Source organism: Neolamprologus multifasciatus, chromosome 12 (assembly GCF_963576455.1).
Source record: "Neolamprologus multifasciatus chromosome 12, fNeoMul1.2, whole genome shotgun sequence".
Taxonomy (NCBI): domain Eukaryota; kingdom Metazoa; phylum Chordata; class Actinopteri; order Cichliformes; family Cichlidae; genus Neolamprologus; species Neolamprologus multifasciatus.
In genome coordinates this window covers 5,276,621-5,290,010 of record NC_140450.1, presented here as the reverse complement: position 1 = coordinate 5,290,010, position 13,390 = coordinate 5,276,621, and the positions used below count along the sequence as shown (strand labels likewise).

General features: G+C 40.5%; 1 protein-coding gene and 1 pseudogene across 2 annotated transcripts in view; one reads left to right on the top strand and one right to left on the bottom strand.

Moving 5' to 3' along the window:
• Positions 1-2,643: 2,643 nt before the first annotated feature.
• Positions 2,644-13,390, bottom strand: part of sh2d3cb (SH2 domain containing 3Cb) — a 58,397-nt gene continuing 47,650 nt past the window's right edge. Inside the window, exon 12 of the mRNA XM_085179750.1 lies at positions 2,644-3,760. Within this exon, the coding sequence (XP_085035876.1) occupies positions 3,591-3,760 (170 nt within the window). The 3' untranslated portion in view covers positions 2,644-3,590. The remainder of the gene's footprint in view (positions 3,761-13,390) is intronic.
• On the top strand, positions 7,836-12,238 carry LOC146506239 (UDP-glucuronosyltransferase 2A2 pseudogene; annotated as a pseudogene). The gene is made up of 2 exons (XR_014877154.1): positions 7,836-8,067; positions 10,594-12,238. The product of XR_014877154.1 is annotated as a UDP-glucuronosyltransferase 2A2 pseudogene (transcript).

Sequence of the window (13,390 nt, the reverse complement as noted above, 5' to 3'; positions counted from 1 at the left end):
AAACTTTACTAGAAATCTGTCTGACATGATAGACAATAGTTACTTTAACTGGAATGGGGAATAAGAGGTCGAAACGGTCTGGTATCAGGATTTTTTGTTTGTTTGTTTGTTTGTCTGAAAGAAAGTTGTGACACCAAGTTAAACAGGGTTGTTGCTAACAAATCACAAACTTTCTTGTTTTTAGTCGAAACATCAAACCTAAACCTGAGACTTCCAGTTAATTCACAGATATTCCATATGGCGTTTAGGTAACAGTGAAACAGAAGTAGAAGGTAGACTAATAAGTGCGGAAAGGCCACATACATAATGTAGCCTTCAATTTTACTAGATAAATAGATCAATAGAATCTTGCATACTGGAACATGGGTAAAAATAGGAAACATGGTGTAAAGTAATAGGTTATATAATTTATATTCATAAACCTAAATGGGATGGCTCTAAACCTCATTTTTATCACTTTGATGTTTATTTATTTATTTACTTATTTACCTGGTATGATTCCATACTTTCTAGGAACTTTAAACAACAGGATATTAAAAAAAACTTTGTTGTTGTAGCTCCAAATGAAACAGAGACAAACCATCTGGGTTAAAATATCATACTTAAAAATGGAATTTGCAATAATTTCTTAAACATGTTTAATATCCATTTTATGTAATTATGCATGTAGATTTTTGAAAAATGCAAATAAAATGTGTTTGTGTTTGTGAAAGGTCTTCTATTAGCAAGTCAAAACAAAAAACAAAATAAAACCCCAAGAGCTATAAATCCAAGTTGTGTCCTGCATACAGCAGAGGGAGCTATTAATGTGAAAATGATTTTTGATGGAGTCATGTGTTATAACATTCTGGGTCCTTGCAAAATAAAATAACTTAATTTGTTTGTATGGGGGTTTTTCCGCCTTACTTTTGTCATATACAGCACACTTCCCAGCAAGATATGCACCTCAGTGAGATGTCTGTTTTTGTAGTTTTATTAACAGTGACCTAAGCTTCATGCGTATGATTAAAATACAATATTTTGCAATGTTACATTTTAAAACATCTTGAATAATGGTAATTGGGTGTATACCTTCAGTTCCTCAGGTTTATGTTTTTGAGGTTTGGGAAACAGATTAAGGAATGTTGGTGCTGCTTCAGCACAGGATGTGCTTTGAGCGTTTTAGTGTTTAAGTTTTGACTTCCTGTCTTTGGTTTATCACTCCAGGGACTCTTTTCACCTAACCAGTGTTCCACTGTATCATTTTTAATGAGAGTTTTCTTGCTGTTCTTTGTAGTTGGGTTGTTTTCCTTTATACTCTGATCATTTTCTCTAGTTTCTTGACTCAGACTTTTTGACTGATTGTCTTCATTGCTTCCACCTGTCTCCTGTTTCTCATCCCCGTTCAGCTCACAGTGTAAAAAATAGACCTGTCATTCTTTTGTGATGTGTTATCTCTACACGTTTCTGTTCCGTCTTCTGCAGCTCTTTTAATTTATGCTGTTGCTCCCCTTGCTTGAGTTTTTAAACTTAGAATCTTCACTTAAAACTTGAACTTTTTGTTCAGTGTTCTCTACCTGGGTTTATATATATGGGTTTTGGCACAGACACATTTTTAATGATGCATTTCCATGATTTGTTTGTATGGTTTTTGCATTTTTGTACGTGTTACCCTGTAACAAAAGTCACAAATTTTTAATTCAATTCAATTCAATTTTATTCATACAGCGCCAAATCACAACAACAGTTGCCTCAAGGCACTTTATATTGGAATGTAGTCCCTACAATACAACCCCAACAATCATATGACTCCCTATGAGCAAGCACTTTAGCGACAGTGGGAATGAAAAACTCCCTTTTAAGAGGAAGAAACCTCCAGCAGAACCAGGCTCAGGGAGGGGCGGAGCCATCTGCAGTGACCGATTGAGGTGAGGAAGACAGGACAAAAGGCATGCTGGGGAGGAGAGACAGAGATTAATAACAAGTTTACAACTAAACAGGTATTTTAGAGGTTTTGCGCAAATGGAAGACATATTCCAAGGTTCCTCACAGTGTTACTGGAGGCTAAAGTAATGCGATCTGGAGTAAGATATCATATTTCTCATCATATTAGATTTTTCAGTCCTATTACAATAACCTCAGTTTTATCTGAATTTAGAATCGCAAAGTTACAGGTCATCCAGGTCTTTATGTCTTTTCCTGCAGTTTAACTAATGAGTGTCAAAAATCTGAAGTGGTTTTGTTAATTTCATTTTCCTGATTGTAACTGGGTTTAGAAGCAGGTGATTCACTTTGAAATGTAAATTCACCACAGCAGAAGAATACAGGAAGAGTTTGGCATTTAGGGCCCGAGTTCATCACTCCACAGAAATTTGCCACACACAGACTGACATTGGGGAGTGATCGGTAACCCCCTCAAGCCTGTAGGTAAAAGCTTTAATGGTGGAAGCGTTGAAACAGTAGGGCAGTGATTTAGAAAAGCATCAGCACCGACATGTCAAAGGCAGAGAGGGGAAATTTACAGCTAAATAGACCACAAAAAGTAGGAGGTTGGCTTTGTTATATGGCCCGGGGAACGTGAGGCATGTTGGTGTGTATGCTGCAGCGCGGCTCGAGTTGCCAGCTAGCTCACAAGCATGACTGTTTTTATTCAATAAAACAAACTCCAGTGAAATAAACGTTTATTTACACTTTTTGATAAATAAAGAGCAAAACTGTTTAAGATTACAAAAATGATCTGCACCTGTGTGCCGTACTCATGCAGTTAGGATCAGTTCACTCCCCTCACATTAAAAGTGACATCGTTATAATAAGAAGAAAAAAGAAACAAAGAGGAAACACAAACTGACCCCAGGTTACATTTAATATTCTCTTCAAATTATAAAATCCTAATTACTGAAAAGATACAAAAAACTAAACAAAAACTGAAATGCAGATGTACAGTTATTCTGTTATTACATTCTACAATGTGACATATGTTTGTGGATTTAGCTAAGGTCCAGCCTTTAGGGAGATTTAAACATTTACAAACATGAGCCTATCAGACTGAGGCACAGCCTCGGTAACCTCAAATAGCACCACATATTTACACTTCCAAATCATGTCATCCTGTGCCACTGTGGAGTAGATGCAGTCCTTTGTTAGGTAAACTAACACAGGACAATGTTGATCTGTGACGTTGTTGAAGCAGTGCAAGTCCTCAGTCAAAAATAAAAACACTCTCTGGAGACTCCATCAAAGCATTTAGTGGTTTCTTTCACAAGCTGTCGTCATTCTGCTGAAGCTTTCAGATAAAGTTCCTCAACCTTGAGTTACATCAGTTTAGCATCAAAGGAACTGGAAAAGTTCTGGTACGGGAAGGTAAGCATTTATAAAATTTCAGTCTCACTCTTCAAGTATCCCGGTCTGCTACATGTGACAGATTTGAACTAAGTGGGTGCACTGCTTCATTCTGGTGTCTACACGCTTAGGAAGCCTCCTTGTTTGAAAGATCACAGCGCTTTCCCTTTTATTGAGCTTTCAGTGGAGGAGCTTCTCAGTGTCCAGCGCAGTAATTGTCCATGTATGTAGGCATCAGCTCATAAACAAGGCCTCTAAAAACAGTGCTGGGGTCAGTGTCGTCTGATGGGTGGCTCCAGCTTGTTGGACAGGGCAGTGAGCACCTGGTCAAACTTAGAGTATCGCAGAGCCTGTTTCTCCTCGGCCCCCCGGCTCCCCCACAGCAGCCGCATCTGGAAATCAGTCAGGAAAAGCTCCAGGACTTCGGCCTGCTCCCGGAAACCTGCAACATCACATCAGTTTAACATTATTAGCAGCACAGGACTGTAGAGAGGAACAAGAGGACTACCATTTCTACCACAGAGGTCCCTGTAACTGGACCTGTCTCAAACATGAACAAGAACAGAATGTGTGAATGAGAGGGATGAACAGGGAAGCTGCAAGGAGCAGAGGTAATGAAGGTAGAGTTTAAATATCAGAGGTTAACTATCAGAATAGACAAGTGCACAAGAAAGGTGAAGAAGAGAGTGAAGCCAGGGTGGAGCGGGTGTGGATGAGCATGAGGGGTGATGTGTGACAGAAGCCAGAGCGAAAGAGAAGTTTTACTAGATGGTATTGAGACCTGCTATGATGCATGGTTTAGAGGCGGTGCCCCTGACAAAAAGACAAGACAAAGACATTGGAAGTGACCGGGATAGACAGGAAGACAGTATCAGAAGACAGCCCAGGTTGAGCAGTTTCTTAGAGAGGCAAGACTGAGATGATTTGGACATGTAGAGGAGGGATAGTGGATGTAATGGTGTTAAAAGATTTTGAATTTTATTAATATTCAACAGTGATAAATGTTTATGTTTAGCTCATTTGAATTGCACAGAAATGCCTGTACATAGCGTGTCAGCAAATTCTTTAGCTGGAACAAAGTGATCACATGAGGAAGTTGCTCAAGTTTAGACAACACCCACATGTATTGTTTTAACCCACTACAAGATCGTTAATCAACTTGTTCCTCTTCGTCTTGCAAGGCTGCATCCTGTGCAGCCTCGTATGCAATCAGCAGATAAGAAGTTGTTTTTTCCTAACTTGTACTCCACCCATGAGTGTTACGTGAGTAAGGCAGTATATAATAAACTCTGAGTGAATGCCTGGCGCGCATTGCCTGCACGTTTCTGTAGTCGACGGAACGTGGTCAGGCAATCGTCCATGTACATGAATTAACTTTGGGCCCGTGATTCTTTGCTTTCCTGAGGTTTTTCTCCTTACATTTCTTGGTCCTTCGAGCCGGATTTGGAAAAAGCAACTCGATTGTTGTGACTCCAAACCAGAGATCTACCTGTATCCTGTCGCCGTGGGGGGGCCGTACCGCAGACTGTCGACAGCCTCCTCAAGGAAGGAGTGAAAGTCCTGGGACGTAAAAAAATTCGGGTTCAGGCCGGTTAAGCAGTCCACGGCGCTGGGATCCAGTGAAAGACCTCAAACATAGACGGAGAGATCTTGGAAAGGTAAAGAATCCACTCAATCACACTCGCGTAAAACGAAAGGGTTTGACAGTCTAATCCACTGTACGGATTTTTAAAAATACGTGTAATAAGGTTGACCCACTGCAAGAGCTCATAGGACTAATCCGCCGAAAGGACTGTAAAGTAAAACACGTTACAGGTCTCACCCGCCGTAAGGGTTTAGGAGTGATCCGCCGTAAGGATCTGCGCGACTGTGTGTAAATGTCTGTGTTTTCTGTGTGTTGGAAGTAAGTGATTTTGACAGCACAATAAGTTGCTGAACTACTTCCATTGTTACTGTCTTTTTATTTACTGTAAGGAGCTCAAGTACTGGTGACAAAGGGGAAAGGTTGGGTTTCATCCCATAAAACTGGCACCGCTTCATGAGTAGTATGAAGTAGAAGGGCGTGTCAGCAACCACCCCCGCGTCTCGTGCCAGAGACGGCTCTGCAGTTGTGTGATAATGGGTAATCAGCCCACCAAACTCACTGCTGACGAGCAGTGGCTAGAGAAAAATGTCCAGGCGCCAGACAAATTAGTGTTTATACATGGAGATCAAAGTAGTTTAAAAAGGGTTGGAAACAGACCCGACTGAATAATGAAAAATAGACGAACGGCAAAATTAAATTACAACTTATCTTTAATGTATTCATACTAATAATAGCAAGGATAATAACCTGTAAATTGGTGTTAATGATGAAATAATATTAATATGAAGAGGCACCTCAGTCAGTCATGATGTGAGATGGCGCTGTGAATAGTTCAACCAGAAAGAGAGGGAGTGTTTTCTCTCTTTGGCTCATCTCTGGTCATTGTTAATGACATTTCCCCCTCCACCTCAGCCCAGCGGCTTTACCCTTGAAGTCTCGTCTTCTTCACTTCATCTCACCAGTGAGTCTGAGCTCACAGGGACTGAGGCCGAGTAATCGTGACTGTGCCTGCCTTAGGTTGTCCCAGGGTTTCGAGGTGGGATCTTACCCGTCATGGGCTATCCAGCCTTCCATACTCGCCTGATACAGGGGCCAAATGGGCAGGGGTGCTATGAGGGGAGGGGACACACTGTGGCTCTGGAAATTAAAGGAGTGTAAGCTGCTTTCTTCATTGCATGTGTATATTAAACTATCTCACTTCTGATTCTTTCCAACAATAATTTCACATGTGACAATTTGTGTATGTGCGTTTTCTATTCATTAATGTAATTGTCAGTTGTTTTCTCTCTTTATTTTAATTTTTTTTTATCTGTTTGTTTGTGACGTGGTGAACGTCTCTAAACATCATGAGTTCAGGCTTCAATTTCAACCCAATTCTGTTAATCCATCCTTTCCGCTGTTCTCATGTTTTCAGGTTGAGGAGAGTCCCTGGTATTGACACACTAAAGCATACAATTAATATCATTTTCATTTCTTTTCTTAAAACATTCAGTCTCTAATTCCTCTGTTTTCATGTTGCAACGTCTCTCACCAGCTCACAAGCTATAATCAGACTTCCCGTTTGACGCACACACTCTGCAGTTTGTCTACGCACACACTTCTCTCTCAGACTTCCTCTGTTCACGCACTCTCCTATGAGTTATTATTACTTATTTATTATTTTGTACAAATCACACAAAATCATTCAAATCGAGTACTCACAACATTCACACACTTAGAATCACTCAAAATACGTTTTCCTACGAGTATTTTATCAAACCTGCTTTTAAGACTCAGAAAGAGGAAGTAGACAACACCCAGTTAAGTGCATATGTCCTCTTAAAAGAGAAGAGAAATAAACACATATGGGACAATTCTCCCCATCTTAGACGAAATGTGACCTTAAATGTCCGTTTCTAAGTCATGTTCTTCTCTACACACGACTCTTGGCCTCCAGGACATAAAACTTTGAACATAATCTTTTTACTTTACCAGAGCTAGACCTAATCTAAATCCTGTCTCATTCACTGCTGAAGTTCTAGTTCAATGAACACATGTGTCACAGTTAAAAATTAAAAGAGGAAGTAACGCACACCCAAGAACTGTGTGTGTGTGTTAATGTCTGTGTCCCTTCAAACAAAGAAAAGGTGAACATATATGGTGAGTTTTCCTCACTTTACACAAAATATGACATTAAATATTCTTTTCTAATTCCTGTTCTTCTTTAAACACAATGAATGATCTCCAGGTCATAACCTTTGGACTTATAACTCTGATATAAGTCCATACAGCGCACCAAGCACAGAGAAAATTCAACCTCAGTGCTTCAGAATTCTCCTCAAAATTCAGAAACTGTTTCTGTCATTTATCTGCCCCAGAACTTCATCATATGGACCTCGCCGGGTCCAGTAATCTTCAGCACATGTATATCACCGCAGCCAGTGATGATTTAAAAACAGTTTCTTGTCTCAGTTTACCCAGCATTCTCTTATCGGATGGACCGCAGCCGATCCATCCATATCAACACAATTGTGTGTCCACATGTACACAACTTATTCTTCACTTGTATCACAGCACATCTAGTAATATCTTCAGAATTACTTCAAATTGGTAAACATTGATTTTTCTTTAAAATCAACTTAGCATTATAACTCAAGATTACAGCTGACTCGATTCTCTGAAATCCTGAGTCAGTTAAACACCTTGCTCAACTCAAGGTGTCCTTTTCTCGGACTCCCTCGTCCGAGCTCACTCTTTTTACCCCGGCATCTCCACCGGAATGTTACGAGATCTTCCACTCTTACTTGGTGAAAGAAGGTAACTTCGTAAGGTCTCTCCACTGTCTCACAGTAGCAAATAATCTGCGCATTCAGAAGATCCCATTCCCACTGTAATTCTATTCTCATAGACCCAAAAGTAAGCATATTATTTCCCTAGTCAAAAGTGAAATCGTTCCTCACACAGTAATTCTTAATCCAACCTTAAAATGAAACCAACAGCCTTCGTGTTTTGAAACTAAAAAGAGGAAGGAACAGTGCCCAATTTTAACTGTGCATGTTGTTACTCAACAACACACACACAGACACAGACCCAGGGCAATTCTTCCTGGATCATTTATCAACATTCAAGCCAACACAGTCCGCATTGGTTATTCTTCTGGACCTCAGCGGATCCACCAAATTCATGTAAGTATATCAACCATTCACCGATTTATTTCTTTTCCTCAGACCACGCCGGATCTGTTAATATCAACAACGCTGCAAACAGCTGATTCTTCCCTTCAGACCACACCGGATCTGTTACTTCAGCACAATAAACACTGATTTTCCTTCAAAATCAGTTTACCAAGAGCCACAAAACCATTTCTGACTCGATTTTCTGAAATTCTGTCACTTAAACATCCTGACAGCACCAGGTGTTTTTTGTCGGACTTCCTCGTCCGAAATTACTCTTTTTACTCAGAGTCTCAGAAAGGGGAAGTGGCCGCACCCAAATGTTAACTACGCACTTTCTCAACCCGAAAAAGATTAAGAAAAAGAGGCTTCAAAGCCTCTCACACACCGCCTGCAGCCAACGGCACTTAGATCACTTCAGACAGTTTCTTACGTCACTGTTTTCAACTGTAACTTGTGGATCACAGCTGATCCGGATATGGAGCGGCGGAGCTCCCCTCAGACGCTACTAGTCGTTCTCTGATTCAGCAACGCGTAATTTACCCTATCCAATGATACTGAATTTCAAACCCATTAAATGCACGCTCGCAGAAGGAGGAAAATGCCCTCTCTGCCTCACGCGGACCTTCGCTGGGTCTCGCACTGTACATTACCAAGCACCTAAATATAAGGAAACTCTGGAACAAAAGCTATATAAGTCTTATTTCTGCAGCCACTGTAAAACCATAAGGTGTTTCTTCCGTTTCACCACGACATATACATTTCATGTAAAGACGATCCCCTGTACGTGAGTATTCAATTTGGCACGATCCCAAAATGAGCATGCCTTTCTCTAGATACGGATGAAACTACTACACCCCCTGCAGCATTATCATCAAAATTACTTCAACACAGTAAACCTTGACGTGCTTCAAACTAAGTTTTTACTGTTTCCCTAAAGCTCACGGCTGGCTTGAGTCTGTTAAATCATATGTCAACTCCCCGGACCTCTGCGTCCGGTATTACTCTTTTTCTCACAACTAAGTGTATCTCAAAATGATCCTCTGATCATAACCTATTTTAAACCAAGGTCCCAAGTCTTGGTAGATGGTCAATCTCCAGTACGGCCACGCCGGACCACCTACTGGACGTCTCCAGTAGGGAGGAAGTCTGCACTTCTGAACTTGACACTTATTAAACCATAATCTGACCAATAACTCTTATATTCTCTTACTCTTTAATCACACATTGGTCTCTTTTCTTTCTTATTTCCTTAAAACAACGTCTTGAGTTACTTTTAGCTCAGTACTGTTTCTTACGAGTCGACCTTGAATGCAACACTACTTAATACTTTCACTTCAGACAGGCAAAACTCAAAACAGAGATCAACGAGTAACTTCTTGACTACAATTTTAGAATTACATCCAATGCAGCACAATTTCAGTTTAAGAGGTTTGTGCTTACCTTTTTTTATGTGGGCCCACAGTAGTCAAGAAACCACCTGTGACGTCTGCCCGTCTGACCACCAATCCGGCTCGACCACCGCGGAAAGTAACACCGCTAAGCCTACACTGCCCGCATTCTCCACCAAGCTGTCGCGAAATCGATCAATGTAGAGCAGTGAGACAAACCACGGAGGCCCCAGAAAAGTGCAATCAAACGATGAGTTTATTAACAGCCCGGAGAAAACATCAGCATATGTCTTCTGACCAAAATACATGTCTTCATCTTTAATAGCTATAAGCAGACATAGAACTTCTCTTTTCTATAACATCTTCCATACAAGGTAATAAACTTCGAGCCTAATTAGAGACTCTGGTCATCTGTTGCCAAGTAGAGTAAAATATAGTGAGACACCAAATGAGTTAAGGCCTCAGGCCTGACACATGCCTAGATTATATGTGTTATATGTATTGTAAGCATGCATTGCAGTTATCCTTCTATGTTCCAGTTTCCCTCAGCATGTATCACCTGGACAGTCACACCAGTGAAGCTTAAGACCCTTAATGAACCGAACATCAACTCGAAATAAGCACAAATATGCAATGTGTATGAAATACTTCTAACCGTACTTGTAATAAAAGTTAACATAATGGAAGGATCCTCAAATGGACATCTTCACTAAACAACTTTAATGCAATATCAATACTGTGAGAAATATTATTAGATGAAATAATGCTGTAAAGAATGTTATCAATGCAGTTATAATGATGCAGATTATATGGCAGCAATAAAATAATTTCTGTATCTCCACACTGTGCAACATGCTCGTCTCTAGCTCCCAAACTTCTTGTCAGCCTCTATTTACTGAAGGAACACAAACTTGAAGTTATCTGCAGATATAACTTAACCTTTAAATCTGAGTTTTTATCTTAAAAGCCAAAACCAAAGGAGACCTGGCAAATACATCTGACCTCCAAGTTTATATATTGGCCAGTCCATATTTTCCCAACTTAAACTTGATCTCAGGTATCTCTCATTAGTTATTAGGGTGATACAAGCTCTTGAACTCAAACCATTAGCTTAAGAAATAATCTAACATCTTGACATCTTTGTCAGAATCTCTTTCAGATATGTGCCATCCAAACTTGCTGGCACTTGCAGTGCTGCTATGCTCTACATTGTTGGTAAATGGAGGGAAAGTCTTGGTGTTCCCTATGGATGGAAGTCACTGGATCAACATGAATATCATCATCGAAGAGCTTCACTCCAGAGGTCATGAAGTCACAGTGGTGCGGCCAAACGATACCTGGTACATCAAGTCAGAGTCCCCTCACTACAAGACCATCCCTATAAATTCCTCGGCCGGATGTGATGAAGAGCGCGTTGGGGGATTTGTTATGAAAACACTAATCATGCGTCGACAAGGTGCTTCACTTTGGACACGTTTATCAATAGAATATGATTTAGCGAAAGCGTTTTATGAAGTGCATGTCAAGGTGCTTGAGATGGTGGAACGCATGTTTGAGGATACCAAGCTGATGCAGAGCCTCCGTGATGCCAAATATGATTTGGTTCTGACTGATCCTGCAATTGGTACAGGTGTTCTTATGGCTCACCGTTTGGGTCTTCCACTTGTCTTTAATGTCCGATGGACTATTCAGGGTGATGGCCATTTTGCAATTGCACCTTCCCCACTCTCTTACATTCCCATACCAGGGTCAGAGCTGACTGACAAGATGACTTTCATTCAGCGTGTCCAGAATATGCTCTACTTTTTCTTCTCAACTTTACATACTCGGTATGTCACAGAACCAAACTACAAACCATTTGTCCATCGTCATTTTGGCAGTGACGTACATTACATGGAGCTGTTTCAGTCAGCAGACATCTGGCTGATGAGAAACGATTTCACCTTTGAGTTCCCTCGACCCACAATGCCAAACGTTGTCTACATGTCAGGATTTCAGTGCAAACCCTCCAAGCCCCTGTCTAAAGAGCTAGAGGACTTTGTGCAGAGCTCGGGTGAACATGGTGTCATTGTGATGACACTGGGGACGCTGGTAGAAGAACTTCCAGAGGACATCGCTGAAGACATTGCTGCTGCTTTTGCAGAACTTCCTCAGAAGGTGATTTGGAGGCACAAAGGCAAAAGACCATCCACCCTTGGTAATAACACGCGAATCTTGGACTGGTTGCCCCAAAATGACCTCCTGGGTCACCCCAAGACCAGAGTGTTTGTGGCCCACGGAGGCACCAATGGGATACAGGAGGCCGTTTACCATGGTGTGCCCCTGGTTGGCCTGCCCCTTATGTTTGACCAGGCTGATAACTTCTTCAGGATGAAAGCAAAAGGTGTGGCCAAAGTCCTTGATATTGCAACAGTGAACAAAGAAAACTTCTTGGAGGCGCTAAAGGAGGTACTCTACCAACCATCCTACAGGGAGAAGATGAAGGACCTGTCCAGCATCCAAAGAGATCAGCCTATGAAACCGCTGGACCGAGCCATGTTCTGGATCGAGTTTGTCATGCGGCACAAAGGAGCGGCGCACTTAAGGACGGAGTCTTACAAGATGTCCAACATCCAGTACTACTCGATTGATGTTGCAGCCTTTCTGCTGACAGTTATTCTGCTAGTATTTACCATTTTTATTTCAGCAGTCAGGTTTCTGTTCAATAAGTTATTTTACAGAAACAAAGTCAAAAAGGAATGATGATTGTGTTACAAAATTTGTAACCACTTCTGTATTTAGTTTCAGAAAATGAGCTCAATATAAAGACACATCTCTACATTCCACAGCTGATGTAGAGATGTGTCTGCTGCTTTAATCTGAGGCATGTTAACTTGCAGTTTCTGAGGCTGGTGACTCGAATGAATTTGTCCTCAGCAGCAGAGTTGACTCTTGGTCTTCCTTTCCTGGGGTGGTCCTAATGTGAGCCAGTTTCGTTGTAGCGTTTGATGGTTTTTGCGACTGCACTTGGGGGCACATTCAAAGTTTTAGCAATTTTACGGATCGACTGACCTTCAGCTCTTAAAGTAATGATGAACTGTAGTTTCTCTTTACTTAGCTGATTGGTTCTTGCCATACTATGAATTCTAACGGTCGTTAAATAGGGCTGTCAGCTGTGTACCAATCTGACTTCTGCACAACACAACTGATGATCCCAACCCCATTAAGAAGGCAAGAAATTCCACAAATGAAGCCTGACAAGGCACACTTGTGAAGTGAAAACCATTTCAGGTGACTACATCATTGAGTGACTACTCATTTAGAGAAGGCCAAAGGTTTGCAGCGATGTCAAGAAAGCAAAGGGTAGCTACTTTCAGGAATCTAAAATATGAGACATACTTAGAGTTATTTATCTTTTTTCTTTCTTTTTTTAAATACATAATTCCAGATATTATGCTTCATATATTTGATGTCTTCAGTATGTATCTACAAAAGCAGAAACATTTATTTTTACTAGAAAGTTGTAAAAATAAAGAAAACCCATTAAGTGAGAAGGTGTCCAAACTTTTGATTGGTGGTGTGCATCATCATCGGCAGTGACCCCAATCATAAATCTTACCCTATTATTAAGCCTAATAAACCAAACAGAATATGTATTCTTTCATTCATTTAAAATTCTGACCATGTTTAGCACATGGCTTTCACAGAGAATTAAAGTTCATTGAAATGTATTTGACAATGATATTTTGCATCAACCGTGATGGATTACTTCCTACATTTGAAATTAAATTTGAACCTTTATCAACAGTTTGATGTCTTTATTAGAATTCCTGATTATTCTTGTTATACTTTGTTCTTTTTTTCCTGTTTCCTTGTACCTTTTGTGTTTAAAACATGGAAATATAAATATTCTTCATTATACATAGAAACTCAGAGACCCATCCTTGCATTAAACATCAGCTAGA